We start from the raw sequence: 18,068 nt of genomic DNA, 5'->3' as shown, positions 1-18,068 counted from the left end.
TCAATAATAAAATTTCCATAACTCAATCACGTGACAAAAGTGCATTTTATAATTACTAAACGTATTCTAAATATATTTGAAATTTATTGATGTATAATTAAATTATTAAATGTTTATTTTATTTATTTTACCTTATATACATATTTTTACATAATAGAAATATTATGTAAAAATTATGTAAAATTATATAAATAGTTGACTAAATATACGAATAAGAGCAAGATTCTTTAATTTTGTTCTTCAAAGGCATTTATTTATCTAAGAAAATATTTATATGAATTAATTGAACTATGAACGTATTTCAGGTAAATATGTATTTTATAAGTATGTAATAAATTATAATTATTAATTTTTAATAGTATTGAAAAAAATTTGTTTTAATAAAACCTAACCTAAGATTTTCATATAACGAAGATTAAAAAGAAAGAATAAAATAATATTTTAAAAATTATGTTTGTCTTTTACAGGTATTTTCCGTACATAATTTAGCGAAAATTGCTTTTTGCGGAAGTATTTTTGTAACAGCTTCAGGATATACTTTAAATTATTATATTGATAAAAGAATTCGAAGAACATTAACATATAGAAACGTACTGGAAATATTTTATAATCATAAGAAGACTATTGAACATTTGGGACAACCGATAAAAGAAGGAAAAGTAAAACCTGATCCTAATAATGAATATAATGATATTAAGAAATTCAGTCTTTATGTGAAAGGAATTAATACTGAAGGAAAATTAAATTGTGAGTATCAAATTGAAGCAGACACAAGTGAAACCAAAATAAAAAAAGTAGAAATTGAATTTAATGATATTCCTAATAAAATCTTTGTGATTCATGAAGTTAAATAAATATAATAATGAAATATATTGTTTTATTTTGTATTTCTCTTATATTTTTCTGGTATTGTTTAAAACTTTACAAAAGCTTATTACTATATAAACTTCAAAGAAGAGTTAATATGACATTTTAATTATATTTAATATTATAAAATTATGAATAAATATAATTAATTTATTTAACTGTTGGTAATGGTATATCTGTAACACCTTCTGGAACTCTAAGACCTCTTCTACTATATCCAAAGCCAGCTTGAATAATATGTATGGCAGCTCCAATAGTTAATCGAACATCATATTTATTACCAATATAAGGATTTATTTCTACAATATCTAATGCATTTAATCTTTTAGTTCTATAGAGAACTTCCATTAAATGAATAGCTTCTCTCAATGATAATCCACCACGTACTAAAATAAATATAAGAATGTTTAAAAATTAGATTGAATGTTATTTAAATGAAAATAATTTACCAGGAGTTCCTGTACACGGTGCTTCCAAAGGATCTAATGAATCAATATCGAAACTAACGTGTATTGATCTTGAATCATTAGGATCTATTTTACTTAATGCCATATAAGTAACATCATGAATACCTTAAAAAAATAAAAAAATATTAATGATTGGTTAAAAAAATGTTCGTTTATGATTTAAACATTTATATCATAAAATATTACCATATCTCTCTATATCTTCCATACCGAAAGCAGTAATACCAAATTTCTCAATAACTAGTCTTTCATAACTATCAACTTCTCTTAATCCAATGTAAGCAACATTTCTGATAGACAGCCTATAATTTAATATATTATACTATTCATTTCGATAATATTGTTATAATATAATTATGAATTACATTGGTTTTTGCCAATCCATTCCTGGAAGATGTGGCCAATAATCAGCCAATTCAGAAGTTAATAATGCTACAGGCATTCCATGAAATAATCCAGTAGTGCTAGTTTTATTTGTATTTAAATCTGCATGAGCATCAACCCATATTAAAGCTATATCTCCTTTTTCCTTTAAAAATAAAATATAAAATAAAAATATATATAACAAGAAAATATAATTTTAAAAATAATTATGAAATAATATAAAATTATATATTAAAATAATGTTAGCATTAAATATTATTTTTTTATACCTTAACATGACCATCTATAGTTCCAATTCCTAGACTATGATCACCACCAAGAGTTAATATTCTTCGATCTTTCTTCAAAATTTGTTGAAATTGTTCAGATAATTTGCTTGTACAACCAGCAACATCACCTAAATGTGTCATGTTATCTACCTCAGCTACATTTTTTGCTTTATATAAAATATTGCCATAATCTTTCACATCTAATCCTTTTATTTAATTTAAAAATATGTATATTAGAATTTAAATATATATGTTAGATTTATAATCTTTAAGTTGTTCAAAATTAATAAAATAGATAATAATTACCTAATAATTCCAATTCTTTCATTAATCCAGCTTTTCTAATTGCTTCTGGACCTTGTGCTACACCTTTCTTATGCTATATTTTTATTAATACTTCATTATTCCTATACATATTATATTATTTATACTATATATATATATATATATATATATATATATATACTATATATATATTTATACTATATATATATATATATATATGTATATAGAGAGAGAGAGAGAGAGTAATACCTGGCCTTTTTCAAATGGTACTCCAATAATTCCAAGTTTTTTGTAATATCGATTTCCTAGTCTAATAATAACACTTTGTATTTTTCTTAATGAATTCATTTTGGATTTTAATAATAAAAATTTAAAAATAAATTGTTCACAATTTATTCATAATAAAATGACATTCAAAAAATGAAAAATTTCGTTTTAATTTAAAACATGTAAAATGTAATGTATTAAAATGACTGATTAATTTATACTTTTATATTATTTATAATATAACCCTTAAGATAACCCTAAGAATTACATTACAATATGACATCATGTGAGATAAATGAAGATATATTCATACAATTTATAAACTATATTATCTTGTTTATTAAATTGAAAAGTTCTTTCAGTTATAATACTTATTATTTATTATCTATGATTTTTTTTAAACGATACGAATGACTATTATATAATTTATATGATTTATATGATTATATTTTCAATTGTATATTTTTTTAATACGCAATAATGATAATTATATCACAAATATGACACATATTAAAAAAATTTTTGTAATAAGTTATTAATAAAAAATGTTAACTTGATTTCATTTTGTTGATTAACTTTATTTAGGACCAATCATTTCTTCAGGTTTCACCCATTCATCAAATTGTTCTGGACTTATACCATTTTTCTGTGCTGATTCTTTTAATGTGATATTTTCTGCATGAGCTTGCTTTGCAATTTTAGCGGACTGTATTAAAACATAATTTTTATATATTAATCATAATAAAAACATAGTAAATTAATTCTAATCTAATAAATAAATTGAAAAATTATAATACCTTATCATAACCAATATGTGGATTTAGAGCAGTGACAAGCATTAAACTCTCATTTAAGAGTTTTTTAATACGTTCTTCATTTGCTTTAAGACCAACAATACAATTCTTTGTAAATGATGCAGAGGCATCACCTAATAATCTCGCAGATCTTAAAGCATTTGAAATCATTACAGGTATAAATACATTCAATTCAAAATGACCGTTGCTTCCAGCAACAGTGATAGCAGTATGATTACCCATTACTTGACAACAAACCATAGACAATGCTTCACATTGTGTCGGATTAACTTTACCAGGCATAATAGAACTTCCTGGCTCATTTTCAGGAAGAGATAATTCTCCTAAACCACAGCGAGGTCCACTTCCCAAAAATCGAATATCATTAGCTATCTATATAAAAATTTTATATAATGTAAAATAAATTATTGAAAATATAAGTGTTTTTTAAAATTAAATATTATCTTAATGTACTTTCATAAGTGAAACTGCTACTGTATTAAATGCTCCATGTGTTTCCACTATAGTATCCCTAGATGCTAAAGCTTCAAACTTATTAGCAACAGGTACAAATGGTAAACCAGTAATATCTGCAATCTTTGCAATTGCTTTCTCTGCAAAACCTTTAGGTGCGTTTAATCCTGTTCCTACTGCAGTACCACCAAGTGCTAATTGATATAATCTTGGAAGAGTATCTTTCACTCTTTGAATGCCATTACAAATTTGTTGTGCATAACCTATTTTTAAATTTTTATTATTAAAATTGATGATTTTATAATAAATATAAAAATAAAAATATTATTATATAAATATCAACCTGAAAACTCTTGTCCTAATGTTAGAGGCACAGCATCTTGAGTATGAGTTCTACCAATTTTTATAATATGTTTCCATGCATTAACTTTTTCATTTAACGCATTATGTAATTTTTCCAAACCAGGAAGAAGAACTCTATTAATTTCTAAAGCAAGTGCTACTTGCATAACAGTTGGAAATGAATCATTAGTGCTTTGAGATTTATTTACATGATCATTTGGATGGACAGGTGTTTTTGATCCCAATTTACCACCAAGTAATTCAATTGCACGATTTGAAATTACCTATATAAAATTAATAAAATAATTACAAATATATTCAAATTATTTAATAATATTTGCTATGTGATAATAATAAATACCTCATTAACATTCATATTAGTTTGAGTTCCTGAAATCAAATTATACTATATCTTGTTAATATATATTAATATTGATAAATATGTACATTTAATAGAAAATATACAGTACCGGAACCCGTTTGCCAAATTACTAATGGGAAATGATCATTATAAAGATCTCCACATATAACATCATCTGCAGCTTGACTAATAGCATCTGCTACTTTAGCATCCATTCCAAGTTCTTTATTTGTTTCGGCTGCAGCTTTTTTTAATATACCATATGCAACTATAACACCATACTAAACAAATGTAAAATATGAATTAAAAATGTTATATAATGAAACTTTAGCTTAAAATTTTTTTTAAATAATAAAATTTTATTTATATTAGATTGAAATAAAAACAATTTTAAATTTTCTTACAGGCATGCGTTCAAAGGTATCACCTATTGGAAAATTTTGCATTGATCGCACTGTTTGAGCTCCATAATATTTATTAACAGGCACCTTCACTTCACCAAAAGTATCCCTCTCAATTCGAAATTCACTATCTGATTCCTTAAATTATAATTAAAATTTATTATAATAATATAAATAAAATTTATTTATCTATTTATTATTTAATGAAAAAAAAAATTATGAATATATATACCATATTGAGATTAATTTATATAAGAGAACTGAATGAATATAGCTTCAGAATAAATATTTCAATAGAGTAAGTTGAGGAAATCAAGGTTAGTTATAAATTTAATATTATATAATATATCAATGTATGTGAGTATTCAAATGTGTTTTTATATACTGTATAAATTAAATATAAAAAAAAAAAAAATATACATATTTTTAAAATTTTAAAATTGAAATACAAAATTATATATATATATATAAATATGCAATATAAAATATAATATAATATAATAAAATATAATAAAAATAAAACATAAATGTTATTATTCATATATAAATAATTTAAAAAATATACATCTTTAATTTTTTAAATAAAAAATTTTGTTTCATACCATTTATAAATTTCGTTCGATAATTTTTGGTTTTAAAAAAATCGTTTATCTTCTTCATGCACGATTATGGATTAAATGTCAAACATATTCAATTGTTATATTATAAATGATATAACAATATTTAAAAAAAAATTTAGTAAAATTATAAGTAATAAAATAGTATTTTTTTTTTTTAATATTTTTCAAAACTATTTTAAAGTCTGATTCTTAAGCGATTACGTAAAAAAAAAATATTCTACAATTAATTAAAAAATTTTTGGCAATATTGAAAGAAAATAAATGCAAAAATAAATTGATAAAATAATAAATCATAACTTACAAATTTGTTATTGAAAATATATTTTTAATCATATTTTATATGACAGATTTGTACCTTTTTCTTGCCTTTAGAAACTACTGCTGTTGTATTCAATGACAGCCTTAATGTTAAAAATGACGATGATTTCTTTAATTCTAATAATCCATGATTGTTTGATAAATATTTTAATAGATTTAACATCATTTTATTAATTTTCAATTATGTCTATTTTTTAAAACAATTCTCTAAAATGTTAAACGATTAAAAACGAAAGAATAACTAACGTTGACTAGAATATGTACAAGGATATAAAAACATGTAGGTGAACAACTAATATAGGTGAAATCTAAGCATAAAACATACCGTAGTTAGATAGATTCTAAGTGAGATAAGTGAGCATATGAATTTTATTGCAATTACGAATAAACAATCAGTGATATTATATAATATTCATTGGTTAATATTATTTATTGAGTTTATTTAATATTGTAAAAAAATATAATTAATTGAATGATAATAAGATTGATTATTTGTGAAATGTTTCTTGTAAAACTATTTTAGATATATTATATTATATTATATTTTAATATAAAAATGTATGAAGAATAATATAAAAAATTTACATATTGATATTTCAACATTTTGATTGGAGAACTATTGTTATCGTTTCCAAAAACATGAGCTTTCAAACATGTTTTATAAACATTGAATTTTTCTCTTTTTGAATTATTCTATTTTCGATTGCCAATACGATGTCAATCATTTAATAGTATAATCATTGTTGATAAGATTATGTAGCATTTTTACAGTCTGTTAACTTTCGTCGCCATTATATTTATGTTACGTGTGCTGTGATTTTACATATATTAAAAGTTACAAAATTATGGTGTATTCTTGAAAAACGTTACCTAAATGGTAGTCGATAATAAGCCGATAAATTTGTGTAATACGATTTTATTTTATTAGCTACGTGTCAATTATAATTGGTAATATTGAAAACAATTATTCAATGATTAAACTAAGCGATTGCACTTATTGAATTTTAACACTTTAATAAGATTTTATTAAGATTTTCGTTTCATGTAATCAGCACGCGGATTTTACGTGTCACTCTATTTGAAGATTTTTTTTTATGTAATTTGTGCAAAAGGGAATGCTATGCTCAAAAAATTGTGGTTAAAAATTTTTCGAGTTCGTATTGCAAGTGGTGTCTTTCGAAAATGACTGACTTTTCTTATTCTTCTACTTTTATGAGGTAAGTAAAATAGTATTAAATACATCTTATCAAATATATTACATTCTGTTTCTATAATTCCTACATTAATAAACAAAAATGACTTTTAATAATTGCAAACCATTTTACAATCAATTTATTTTTCAGCTTTTAATTTAATAAAAATGTGTCTTTTGTCCTTAACCTATATGTCACGCCGGCCTCATGTTCTTAAATAATATAATTTTTTCAATAATTTAAAATTATTGTAATTATTTATGTTAATCGTTGTAACATGTGTATGCAAATTGTCATTTTAAATTGGAATCTTGATTTAAATAAATTGTCATTATATACGAACAACAATAAATATAAATTATAGTTATTTTTTTGTTTAATAAAATTTCTAAAATAATTAAATTTCAAATTTACAAATTATTTATATTTTGAAAAAATAACTTTAAAAAATTAATAATTTTATATTATACCTAATAATAATATTATTTTAAATTTAATGTATAATAATATGATATTGCAATCAAAAAAAGAAAATATCAAAATTTTAAAAATAAAAACAATATTATCTTATTATACAACAAATAATTTTATTTAAATTATGCATTGAAATTTTATTAAATAAAAGATTTTATAAATAAAAGATATTTTTATATTTATTCATGTAAATTAATATTTATATAAAAAATATTAATAAAAATATTATTCTATTAACTTGTGTTTCAGTTATATTATTAAGAAGAATATCTAATATTCTTATAAACTTTTAAAAATTTAATAGAATAGATTATATTTATATTTGCAGGGTAATCAATAATGTGTTAACTTTTGTAAAATGTATTGCTAGAACCAGTTTTGTGATAATTAACAACATTTATTGTATACCAACATATGTAGTATGGATGACATTATTATTCCCTGTAAAAGTTTATCAACCACAAGTATATTGGAGAATCGAAGGATTATTTTTTCATTGGCTATTAGCAATGGTATCAATGTGGACTTGGTCTGCAGGTTATGATAGTGAGCATAAAATTAATATATAAGTATTATATAATATGTATAATAATATTATTAATTAATAATAAGTATTTTTAATTTATAGTAATAGAACAAGGTGATGATATACAACAAATTATTAGTGAAAGAACATTAGTAATAGCAAATCATCAAAGTACTGGTGATGTTCCTATCCTAATGACAACATTTAATGCTAAACCCAATGTATTACCTAATTTGATGTGGATTATGGATAGAATTTTTAAATTTACTAACTTTGGCATAGTTTCTGTTTTACATCAAGACTTCTTTATAATATCTGTAAGTAAATTTGATTTTTTAATTTATCATTAACATCTTGTATCATATATGTATCATATATGATAAAGCTATTTTGTTTTTAGGGTCGTAAAAAAAGAGAAGAAAGTTTAAAACAATTAGAAAAACATCTGAAAGAATCATATATTCCATTAGACAGAAAGTGGATGGTGCTTTTCCCAGAAGGAGGTTTCTTATGTAAAAGACGAGAGACATCACAAAAATATGCTAAAAAAAATAATTTACCAATTCTTGAGAATGTAACATTACCACGTGTAGGAGCAATGCAAACTATATTTGATACAATTGGTCCATCACAGAAATATGATACAACAGAACAACAATTGAATAATAGACCAAGTAAATAATTTTAAGTTTTTAGTTATATCAATACTTTATATTAATATTTAATATTATGTAATAATGTTAAATAATAATTAAAAATAATTATTAAATTATAAAATAAATTTATAGATATGATGGTAGCTAAACCAGAAATTAATTGGATTCTTGATATAACAATAGCATATCCTCAAGGTAAACCTCTTGATTTACCAACAATTATAACTGGTTCACGTCCACCATGTGAAACAGTATTATTTTATCGAGTTTTTCCTAGTTCAGTGGTGAGTTCTGAAATTTAAATTTTTATTTTATTTTATTTCATATATATAATATTTTCTGTAGGAATTTTGTATTGCGTTATTGATTTTAGGTTCCACGGGAACCAGAATTATTATCTAAATGGTTATATAATAGATGGGTCGAAAAAGAAGCACTTTTGGAAAATTTTTACAAATATGGAACATTTCTTGGCACAAAAGCGCCTGCCAACGAAGGTTCTAAGATCCATCAGGATCCTTTGAGATTCCTAGTCCTTCATTTATTTTTTATAACATCTAGTTATATACATTACAATATGTTTGCGTATGTATTATCTTGCTTCTGGTAAAGCATTTTATGCTAAACAAGAAATTACGTTCAAACATAAGTAAAATTATAATGTAGTAAAGTAAAAATATTCCTGCCTCAAATATTATTCTTGATGTTGACTAACAAAACTAACGAACGTATGGATTGTAACATAATGATTGTATGAATGTTTATAATCCAAGAATGTCACGAAAAGTGAATTGCAAGTATTAATTTCATTACTCTACATTTATTTATCATCATTTGCCTATTTTATTGGTGATATACATGTATGTGTATATATATTATATATATATATTATAATGTATATACACACACACATATATATATAATTTCAAGCATTTTTTACATTATAATAAGTCAACTTTATATAATATTGGGATATTTCCCTAAAAAAATTAATTCGAGAAAATTGTTTATTTCTATTTTTCTATAATTACATTTCATATATAATTATAGATAAATATTTATATAAATATTTGTTTTTGGTACAAGAAATTTGTAATACATTTCTTAATCAATAAGTTAATTTCCTTTTTATTTTATTTGGATAACTATTAATGTAAAATAATTTCAATCAATTCTATCATATCTTTATGCTTAAATTTCTGAAAATATATAGAATTTTATGATATTTTGAATGAAATATTATATTTTAAAAATTATTCAAGCTTTTCATAAAAAATTCTCTATAAAAATATACTTGAATATTATATTATCTATAAAAAAAATTATTTAATGTTTATTGATTGGATTAGAATATCTAATGCTACCAATTACATGACATTTTAAATATTTTTCATTAAATATATTTTTTATTTTTTCATTTATTACAAAATGTAAAAATATAAATATTTAAATATAAATAATTATATTTATATCTAAATATAGATATATTTATAATTAAATATAATTATCTGTCTGGAGGACTTGGCAGCATTTCAGGCGATATTCATAGTAATCCTACACGTGTGTTTTGTAATACGATATCTTAAGTAATATTTTGAAATGGAATTGTAAAATGTAATAGTAAATTGTTATTGCTGTTTAAAGACAGTGATAGTGAATACTATTTCAAAGAATATCTATTTATTTGTGATATATGATAAAAAAAAAAAGTATTTTTCAATGCGAAAAGTCAATCATATAAACATAATTTTTTAAATTACATAGAAAATTTATATAAGTTCATAATTCTATAAAAAAAAAGTAGATGTGAAATTTGACGTGAATTGTTTTGAAACTTGGCAGAAATAAAGATGATATCTTCTAAACTCTGTCAAAATAACTAAGATGTGTATTTTATTGTTAAACTTCAACTATTAATAACATTGTTCAGTGAAAGAAGACGATATGTCATCTGTGCCTTGTTCCTGCGGACAAATCTCAATATTAATTGTACATATGTATATGTAAATCTCATGCATAATTTTCATAGTCAAATCAATGCCTACAATTAGTTTTTAAGATATTCATCATTTTACAAAAAGAAAAATAAAGCATATATGACATATATTATAATTGCATGTATGTAGGTGTAATAGAATTACTAAAGACACGTGTCCTTAATGCTGCCTAATTGGTTATTATAAAGTAAAATATATAGCCCAAATTGAAAGCAATGTTTAGATTCTATTGATGGATCAGAAAAATAACTAGCATGAAATGGACATCCATTTTTGTGAAATAATCGTAATAATTAAATTTTTATTGTGATTCTTATCAATAAGAAAGGTTTCAAAAAATATATAAATTATCATTATGAATTTTATGATAAAATATAGTTGTATAACAAATTTAAAAAAAGATATCAAATAATAGATGTAGATTTATTTAAGGGGATATTAATTTTACATAATACATAGTTATATTAAAAAAACATGGAAGTTTCAAATAAATTTATATAAAAAAAATATTGTGACAATGAAACACGTGAATATTTATAATATTTCTTGATATTAGTATTTAATATAAAAATATATAGACATATGTTGTCAAAGCAAGCAAATCATTTATAAATAGAGAGCAAGAAAAAAACCAAATCAAAAAATTATTTGCAAATTCAATAATTTCTGGTTTTTTTAGTTATATACAAATGCATTTTTACTTGATAAATAAACTAATATTATTGTTTTTTTAAATGAATATTTTATACTATGATAAAATAGCTCTAGTCTTGGTTGCGAATTTTAAAAATAATATCCTAAATATATTAACAAAATATATAAAACAAAATCCTAAATATATTATCAATTATATTATAAAAAATTATTAAATTTGTAAATAAAATTTATGTTTTTGGATGATCAAAATTGCAATGCATTTAAAATTTCAAAAATAAATAATTTGTTTAAAATGTTACAAAAATATACATTAAGATTTTGCTAATATTTAATTGCGATTAATATTCTTATTTAAATCTAAGAATCTATAAAGAAAATAAAATAATGCTAATTGCATAATAATGTTTACTCTGTTATAAGAGCCAATATTTTTAAAATATTATAGCTATATTAGATTTAAAGTACAACATATTGTACATTTCATATAAAAAGTTAAAATATCAAATTTCATATATTTCATATATTTTCAATAATATGAAATAGTATGATTAAAAACACAATGTATTTATTAGAAAATACATTTATAATTTTATGATTATTGTATTAAGTATTTGTTTTTGTGTACTAATTATAGAGTATGTTAAAATTGTTATATTTTATACGACATACTTTTTAACAGAATTTTAGCACAGAGTAATATAAAACGAAAATGAAAACCTGGTTGTGTTTGGTTGTGCTTTAATTTTTGTCATTAATTGCTCTCATAAGGATATTTTTATAAAAGACTATTACTATTCATATATATTATATTTTAAACAATAATTTTATTATTGTTATATATTGAAACATATTTTTCATTATTTGAATATATATATATAATATTTTATATTTTAAATAATAATTCAAAATGTTATATTTTTTTCTTAAAATGTTAGTGATATTCAAAAATTGTAAAATATTATAATTTTATAGTATGCTAATATTTGTATTTTATATTAGTAATTTTTATTTAGTATTTTATCTTTATTTTAGTATTCTATCTTATGTAAAAGATTGGAAGTTTTGATTTCGTATTTGTTGCAACAAATTTGTTAAAAATATATACAATTAAAAAAAAAGATTTAACTAGTAAATAATACTTCTCAAAATCATAATAAATTTTTAATATTCGTGAAAAAGATACGCTTAATGCTCAAAATAAAATTAGATCGTTTTTGTGCAATGCAGAAATATTACATTTTATATTTTTATCGTAAAATTATTTATTCAATTTGACATGTTTTTGATTACATCTTAAACATGATTGTATATTAATATTCACTATATTATATTTAGTATATTATATAAAAACACAAATGTAATAAAATAACTTAGTTTAAGTTCTCTAAATTTTACAAAAATACTTTGCTTGTATCTTTTTCTTATAAGAATTTTAATAAAATTAAAATTTTCGAATTATATGCGAAAGTTTTTTTTATATCACTTTTTATTATATGTATATTAGTATACTAGAAAAGAAATATATATATATATATATATGTATATATATCTATTTGTATTTATATTATTTTTATTATTTTTATTAATATTTATGTAGTTCAAGAAAAATTTAAAATTTTGAAATTTCCCAGTGATGCAGTGGCGACTTTTAGCGTTAAACGAGTAAATTACATTAGATATATTTATGTGACTGAGTTTGGAATTAATAGTGACTTCATATTAAATTACATTTATTTATTTAATTTTTCATAATTTTTAAAACATGACAACTCTTAGACCTTTTACATGTAATGATTTGTTCAAATTTAACAATGTGTAAGTATTAAAATATTTGTCTGTCTATTAGTAAACTTTTAACCTAAACATGAGATAATAAATACAAAGTATTATTTATTAATTATTTTAATAACTTTATTTTTTATGAATTTTTTACTTTTTATAGAAATTTAGATCCTCTGACAGAAACAGTATCCTTTAAATATTTTATGTTGTGATTATTATTTAACTATATATTTATATATATTTTTCTTAGTTTTAAGTTTTATAGTATGGACTTTCTTTTTATACATATTATCTAGCACATTGGCCAGAATATTTTCAAGTAGCAGAATCACCAAGTGGAGAAATTATGGGTTATAGTAAGACTTTTTTATATTATATAATTAAAGTATTATATATATATATATATATCAATTATAAATATTGAATACAAAACACAAATTTTTTTTTTTTAATTTTGAAGTTATGGGAAAAGCAGAAGGACAAGGGGAAAATTGGCATGGTCATATAACAGCTCTTACAGTTTCACCTAATTATAGAAGATTAGGTTTAGCTGCAATGTTAATAGAATTTTTAGAGAAGGTTTCAGAAAAGTAAGTCTAATGAAAACTTGTTAATATATATTTTGTATTTTAATATATATGTTATTATTATTTTAGGAAACAAGCATATTTTGTAGATCTCTTTGTAAGAGTTAGTAATAAAGTAGCAATCAAAATGTATCAGCAATTGGGATATATTGTATATAGAACTGTTTTAGAATATTATAATGGAAATCCAGATGAAGATGCTTTTGGTATATAAAATATTACTTTTTTTTTGTAAAAGATTTATTTAAATATTATAAATTAAATATTTTATACATATTCTTTTTTTTTTAGATATGAGAAAAGCACTATCTAGAGATGTAAAGAAAAAATCAGTAATACCACTAACTCATCCTGTAAGACCTGAAGAAATAGATTGAATAATGTAAATATATTATTATGGACTTAATATAAATTAAATTATGGTTTATGGGAAATTTAAGAAATATTATTGTGATAAAGTTTTTAATATAATATGTAAAATAAATAAATAGTCTTTTAAAGTATAGATCCGAGCAGTTTATTTCTTTTTCTGTACAATAGTACAATGCTTTTCGCGTACACCGCTCGTGCCTTTATGCATCATTTTATGCGAATAAATAATAAATAGAAATATAAGATGGTAGGCTCAGTAGAATATTCCATAGCAGCCAAACGATCGCAGGAAGTTTCTACGATTGTAGCCTTTATCAGCTGCCATTTTTTCATTCTATTATATTTAGAAACTTAAATCTAAGTGATATTTACAGATCAATGACTCTTTTTACTGCATCATAATACAAAGGTGCTAAGCACCTAAATGATAGCATTTCATTGCGTATTATAAAAATTAAAGACAAAATGTCGTTCTTGCATATCTTTGTACTGCTCCCAGTAATCTGAGGTTCGATCGTTTCTTATTTTATATAAATCTTCAATGCGCTAAACAAAGCCGTGCATAAAATTACTTTGTCTATACTGCTCAGAGAGGCACAGTCATATCAGCCTATCTCAGGAATTATAAAAGTATAGAAGTCTTGTACATATTGCACGAAAGCCCTACTTTCAACTTTTATTTATTTCTGGATACTAAAGAGAAGGAAGACATTTGCTAGTTATGTAGGACACATCAAGCAAGTACAAAACTTCTATATATGAAGGGATTATTATTTAATTGGTACAAAAATGTTGCACATATGTTATCGCAGGAACGATATTAATTATTTAAAAAAAACGCGTTCCCATTACATCTATTTGGTCATGTCCTTATAAAACAAACTTATTTGTTTAAACATTAAATAAATATAAAATATAAGACTAGCTGTTATCAAAATAATATGATAATATGTTCTATATGTCACTTTCCGATGAAAAATTTTTTTTTGATTGAGCTTTAATTCAATTAGATTTATATTTAATATTATCTGTACTTACTCTTTCTACTGTTTTTTGAAATTAAGAGTTATAAAATATATAAAAAATGATTAATAGATGCAATAAAAGATTATACGATATTTTTCGAATTAAAACAGATCATTGTATGAATAATATAATTGAAATTATTGTATATAAATATACAATTATAGTAAGTACAGTTATTTTAAATAAAACATTAAAAATCTGAAAATTTATATATTTTTTTTTTGTTCATAGCTGCAAATTAATTGCAGCTCATTGTATTGCAATTAATTTGGCAAAAAATAAAAATTTCGTCGATATAATCTTATATTAAAGACAAAGGTATCGCTGCATAAGTTCTAGACAATGCTAGACTTCTAAACATTCAGTAACTCTGATTAATTATATACATATGTATTACACCACTTCTGTTTAGTTATCTTACGCTAAATGTTTTGAATTTGGTATATAAATACGGTAGCAAAAAGTTTCAGCACAATGCTTTAGCTTTTTCAATGAAACTATTCGATGTAATTTCAGATATACTAATTTACTTAGGCAGTGTTGCAAATCGTTTTCGATTAATTTCAGTCACCCACGTTCAAATCGCGCAACGTGGACCACAAAGTTTTGCATGCTGTCAGGTATGTACACAGAAATGTTTATCAAGCATCATTTCTAATTTACACAAAACGCAACTAAAATCAACTACAGCGCACATGTTGCTGAGTGTCGTCCAGAATATCATTACGCGGATTTTTATAATACAGCTTGTAGTATCTTCGAGTATAAAGTTAGTGCCATGATAGGATCAGACTTTCATGAATCAAGTGCTGTATTCCCCTGCTTTTTTCCCCATTGACCAGTCTTTTTTTAAGGTCTTTGGTGATCTGGCGTAGATTTTAAAATATCTGGTTGCGTTGGAAGACAGCCTGAACCTAATTAATTAATTTTCATTTCATCAATAAAAAATAAAAAATAAAAAAACGAAATATATAAAATATAGATTTTTACAAACCAGTTGTGGGTCGTAGGGTTGATTTTATGGATCTGTGAGATCCATTACGAGTTAATGTATTCATTTGTGGAGTACCAGGTAAAGTGTGTCCCAAGGCATTCATATAATCGGCAATTAATAATGTTATCTCCAAAATCTGCACAAATATAATTAAATAATATTTTTAATATTTAGAAATTTGATTTTTACTTTCGATATACCTTAGGTTTCGAAAGTGCAAACAAGAGTTTCTGTTCAGCTGCACCTTCATCAGAACAAGCAACCAGCATAAAATCATCCAAACATCCTCCAAATGTAACTATGTTCGCATAATTGTAACGGCACATCACTGCCATTGTTTGCAATTCTAGTAGTGTAACACTATCTTCGGAAACAGCTATCCATACGGTTATTGGTTCAGTTTGCTTCAACTGAGACAAACGTATTTAAATAATTTTTTTTTCCTTTTCTTTTTAAAAAATATTACTAACCTTTGCTTGATACAGTGTAGCTCCAAAGAAAGGCCATTTTCTAGTGCAAGTTAGATATATGCGTACACAATCTAATACACTGCGACCTTTTAATGCAAGCCACTTTTCTTGCAATTTCTCTTGCAATTCTCTGCAACGATAAAAATCCACAATTTTAAATATAAATAATACTTATTAATAATTTCTTTTAATTTAGAGAACACTACTTGCCTCAATTGTTCGGCAGTAATATTTGCTCGATATCGTACGGGATAAAATTTGTCCAAAGCTTGAAGCACCAAATGATGTGGATTACTTCCTGGACCACTTCCTCGAGCTTTATCATTGTTATATTCTCCAAAATCGATCTATATAGCGTTTCATTGCACGATTATTCTTTCATTAAAGAAATTATTATTATTTTAAAAGGATTTGTAATTTTACCTGTGCCATTAATGACGCAAGTTCAAATGCAAGTTCTCGATTTACCGGAAATTTGCCTTGTACGACTTGTTGATTTACTTGATAACAAAGAAGAAGTCTCTCTCTATCAGTTTCCATTTTAGCTGCCTGTCTCCAATAACATCTCGATTTATACGTTAATTGTATTACTCTGGTATTTTCGAATTTTCCAGAACCCTTTTCTCTCAATGCAGTTTCCCATTTCGAGATTATATCACAAAGCTGAAATGATAAAAATTAGCGTATGAAAAAGCGTATTTTCTTTTATTACTAATTCTTATCTTTTAATTTACAAATTAATTTTAAAGTGCATACTTTTGCTTGAAGATCAATGAAGTGTTCAAGATCTTTCTCAATCGGATCGTCACTGAACAACGTGAAACCCGATTGATGAACGTCTCGGCAACCAATTTCTTGATTTAAAGTGTTTAGAAATTCTTCTATCGTTGTGCTACCGTCGAAGCTTACAACCTGATACGTGCCGTTCAAAAAATGAACTGGTATCGCGTGCGGCAAGGAATGGTGGTAAGGATTTTTCATCAATATCGATAGAACTTCCATTCTCGAAGGTTTCACCTCTCTTCCACCATTTTGAAGCGTTCTTTCCAATGCTCTTTCACAGTAAGCTGCATATTTGCCGCACTCCGTTCTAACAGAATTTATATATTCAATTATATACATTGTATTGAAAATTAATTAAAATTATACAAATTTTTTAATTGAATGAGCTTACTTGGTATCCGCATTTCTTTGCAAGTGTAACTTCAGGTACCAGAGTAATCGGTTATTTCTTGGTAGGAATAGAGAAACAGCAAGCGCGAGCAGCTGCCATCCCTGGATAAGAACGTACTGGGCGGGATTAGTTTTGCAGTCCAAAATCGTAGAAGTCGAATGGCCCTGCATGAGCGGAGGACTGTGAGAAGTGGAGGCCGTCGATTGTGCGTCCGCATTTTCACCGCTGCCATTTGCCGCGGGACTTTGCGTATCGCAGGTGAACAGCGATTGCGTGGCGCAGAGAAGGAGCTGCTGTAATGGTATGCTGGC

At 23.9% G+C, this 18,068-nt stretch overlaps 6 protein-coding genes across 22 annotated transcripts in view; 3 read left to right on the top strand and 3 right to left on the bottom strand.

The window, feature by feature from the left end:
• Nucleotides 1-161: 161 nt before the first annotated feature.
• Nucleotides 162-872, top strand: LOC100576945. Its single transcript, XM_003250783.4, has 2 exons — nucleotides 162-305; nucleotides 468-872. Exons 1-2 carry the CDS (start codon nucleotides 291-293, stop codon nucleotides 852-854), a joined length of 402 nt encoding a protein of 133 aa, XP_003250831.1. The 5' UTR covers nucleotides 162-290; the 3' UTR covers nucleotides 855-872.
• On the bottom strand, nucleotides 869-2,738 carry LOC552556 (arginase-1). Of its 3 annotated transcripts, none has more exons than XM_624932.5 (7): nucleotides 2,522-2,738; nucleotides 2,294-2,366; nucleotides 1,988-2,193; nucleotides 1,700-1,863; nucleotides 1,521-1,636; nucleotides 1,317-1,439; nucleotides 869-1,253 (listed from the first exon to the last, which is right to left on the bottom strand). In XM_624932.5, exons 1-7 carry the CDS (start codon nucleotides 2,618-2,620, stop codon nucleotides 1,018-1,020), a joined length of 1,017 nt encoding a protein of 338 aa, XP_624935.3. In that variant the 5' UTR covers nucleotides 2,621-2,738; the 3' UTR covers nucleotides 869-1,017. The 3 variants fall into 3 exon arrangements, with proteins under 3 accessions (XP_624935.3, XP_006566045.2, XP_006566046.2); XM_006565982.3 differs by having other exon boundaries at nucleotides 1,988-2,115; nucleotides 2,522-2,702; XM_006565983.3 differs by having other exon boundaries at nucleotides 2,294-2,394; nucleotides 2,522-2,660.
• LOC724321 (fumarate hydratase, mitochondrial) lies at nucleotides 2,650-6,117 on the bottom strand. Of its 3 annotated transcripts, none has more exons than XM_026443181.1 (8): nucleotides 5,887-6,117; nucleotides 4,915-5,049; nucleotides 4,620-4,791; nucleotides 4,511-4,539; nucleotides 4,151-4,433; nucleotides 3,808-4,070; nucleotides 3,337-3,726; nucleotides 2,650-3,245 (listed from the first exon to the last, which is right to left on the bottom strand). In XM_026443181.1, exons 1-8 carry the CDS (start codon nucleotides 6,013-6,015, stop codon nucleotides 3,117-3,119), a joined length of 1,530 nt encoding a protein of 509 aa, XP_026298966.1. In that variant the 5' UTR covers nucleotides 6,016-6,117; the 3' UTR covers nucleotides 2,650-3,116. The 3 variants fall into 3 exon arrangements, with proteins under 3 accessions (XP_026298966.1, XP_026298968.1, XP_026298967.1); XM_026443183.1 differs by lacking the exon at nucleotides 5,887-6,117 and adding an exon at nucleotides 5,514-5,588 and having other exon boundaries at nucleotides 3,016-3,245; XM_026443182.1 differs by lacking the exon at nucleotides 5,887-6,117 and adding an exon at nucleotides 5,144-5,261 and having other exon boundaries at nucleotides 3,016-3,245.
• Nucleotides 6,118-6,495: 378 nt separating this feature from the next.
• Nucleotides 6,496-9,502, top strand: LOC552688 (acyl-CoA:lysophosphatidylglycerol acyltransferase 1). Of its 3 annotated transcripts, XM_026443184.1 has the most exons (7): nucleotides 6,499-6,797; nucleotides 6,902-7,066; nucleotides 7,845-8,062; nucleotides 8,145-8,359; nucleotides 8,443-8,716; nucleotides 8,831-8,982; nucleotides 9,072-9,502. In XM_026443184.1, the coding sequence occupies exons 2-7, from the start codon at nucleotides 7,032-7,034 to the stop codon at nucleotides 9,306-9,308; spliced, it is 1,131 nt and encodes a 376-aa protein (XP_026298969.1). In that variant the 5' UTR covers nucleotides 6,499-6,797; nucleotides 6,902-7,031; the 3' UTR covers nucleotides 9,309-9,502. The 3 variants fall into 3 exon arrangements, with proteins under 3 accessions (XP_016769914.1, XP_026298969.1, XP_016769913.1); XM_016914425.2 differs by having other exon boundaries at nucleotides 6,496-7,066; nucleotides 9,044-9,502; XM_016914424.2 differs by having other exon boundaries at nucleotides 6,499-7,066.
• A 3,501-nt stretch (nucleotides 9,503-13,003) lies between these two features.
• On the top strand, nucleotides 13,004-14,468 carry LOC414027 (N-alpha-acetyltransferase 20). Of its 2 annotated transcripts, XM_397463.7 has the most exons (6): nucleotides 13,004-13,167; nucleotides 13,295-13,319; nucleotides 13,400-13,490; nucleotides 13,595-13,724; nucleotides 13,791-13,927; nucleotides 14,013-14,468. In XM_397463.7, exons 1-6 carry the CDS (start codon nucleotides 13,115-13,117, stop codon nucleotides 14,096-14,098), a joined length of 522 nt encoding a protein of 173 aa, XP_397463.2. In that variant the 5' UTR covers nucleotides 13,004-13,114; the 3' UTR covers nucleotides 14,099-14,468. The 2 variants fall into 2 exon arrangements, with proteins under 2 accessions (XP_397463.2, XP_026299272.1); XM_026443487.1 differs by lacking the exon at nucleotides 13,295-13,319 and having other exon boundaries at nucleotides 13,086-13,167; nucleotides 13,431-13,490.
• A 1,260-nt stretch (nucleotides 14,469-15,728) lies between these two features.
• LOC724417 (uncharacterized protein CG43867) overlaps nucleotides 15,729-18,068 on the bottom strand; it is an 89,225-nt gene continuing 86,885 nt past the window's right edge. For 7 of the 10 annotated variants that reach the window (XM_026443476.1, XM_026443478.1, XM_026443477.1 and 4 more), the window contains 8 exons: nucleotides 17,758-18,050; nucleotides 17,340-17,673; nucleotides 17,007-17,246; nucleotides 16,794-16,930; nucleotides 16,584-16,713; nucleotides 16,314-16,523; nucleotides 16,114-16,249; nucleotides 15,729-16,033 (listed from right to left, as the gene is read on the bottom strand). In XM_026443476.1, coding sequence (XP_026299261.1) covers nucleotides 15,969-16,033; nucleotides 16,114-16,249; nucleotides 16,314-16,523; nucleotides 16,584-16,713; nucleotides 16,794-16,930; nucleotides 17,007-17,246; nucleotides 17,340-17,673; nucleotides 17,758-18,050 — 1,545 coding nt within the window. In that variant the 3' untranslated portion in view covers nucleotides 15,729-15,968. The remainder of the gene's footprint in view (nucleotides 16,034-16,113; nucleotides 16,250-16,313; nucleotides 16,524-16,583; nucleotides 16,714-16,793; nucleotides 16,931-17,006; nucleotides 17,247-17,339; nucleotides 17,674-17,757; nucleotides 18,051-18,068) is intronic. The other 3 variants (XM_026443480.1, XM_026443481.1, XM_026443479.1) reach the window with 2 other exon arrangements.

Source organism: Apis mellifera, linkage group LG10 (genome assembly GCF_003254395.2).
Source record: "Apis mellifera strain DH4 linkage group LG10, Amel_HAv3.1, whole genome shotgun sequence".
Classification (NCBI taxonomy): domain Eukaryota; kingdom Metazoa; phylum Arthropoda; class Insecta; order Hymenoptera; family Apidae; genus Apis; species Apis mellifera.
Note: the sequence above shows the minus strand (reverse complement) of the source record. Positions and strands in the feature narration are given on the sequence as shown.

Bases quoted from the DNA above. Each gene is read 5' to 3' on its own strand.
- LOC552556 (XM_624932.5), bottom strand. From the start codon at position 2,620: ATGAATTCATTAAGAAAAATACAAAGTGTTATTATTAGACTAGGAAAT. The intron at 2,367-2,521 runs GTATTACTCTCT...ATAAAAATATAG, and splicing joins TACCATTTGAAAAAGGCCAG to CATAAGAAAGGTGTAGCACA. The intron at 2,194-2,293 runs GTAATTATTATC...ATTAAATAAAAG, and splicing joins GAAAGAATTGGAATTATTAG to GATTAGATGTGAAAGATTAT.
- LOC552688 (XM_026443184.1), top strand. From the start codon at position 7,032: ATGACTGACTTTTCTTATTCTTCTACTTTTATGAG. The intron at 7,067-7,844 runs GTAAGTAAAATA...TTATATTTGCAG, and splicing joins TATTCTTCTACTTTTATGAG to GGTAATCAATAATGTGTTAA. The intron at 8,360-8,442 runs GTAAGTAAATTT...TTTTGTTTTTAG, and splicing joins AAGACTTCTTTATAATATCT to GGTCGTAAAAAAAGAGAAGA.
- LOC414027 (XM_397463.7), top strand. From the start codon at position 13,115: ATGACAACTCTTAGACCTTTTACATGTAATGATTTGTTCAAATTTAAC. The intron at 13,725-13,790 runs GTAAGTCTAATG...TTATTATTTTAG, and splicing joins TTAGAGAAGGTTTCAGAAAA to GAAACAAGCATATTTTGTAG. The intron at 13,928-14,012 runs GTATATAAAATA...TTTTTTTTTTAG, and splicing joins TCCAGATGAAGATGCTTTTG to ATATGAGAAAAGCACTATCT.
- LOC724321 (XM_026443181.1), bottom strand. From the start codon at position 6,015: ATGATGTTAAATCTATTAAAATATTTATCAAACAATCATGGATTATTA. The intron at 4,540-4,619 runs GTACTGTATATT...ATTTGATTTCAG, and splicing joins AATTTGGCAAACGGGTTCCG to GAACTCAAACTAATATGAAT. The intron at 4,434-4,510 runs GTATTTATTATT...AATTTTATATAG, and splicing joins CTAATATGAATGTTAATGAG to GTAATTTCAAATCGTGCAAT.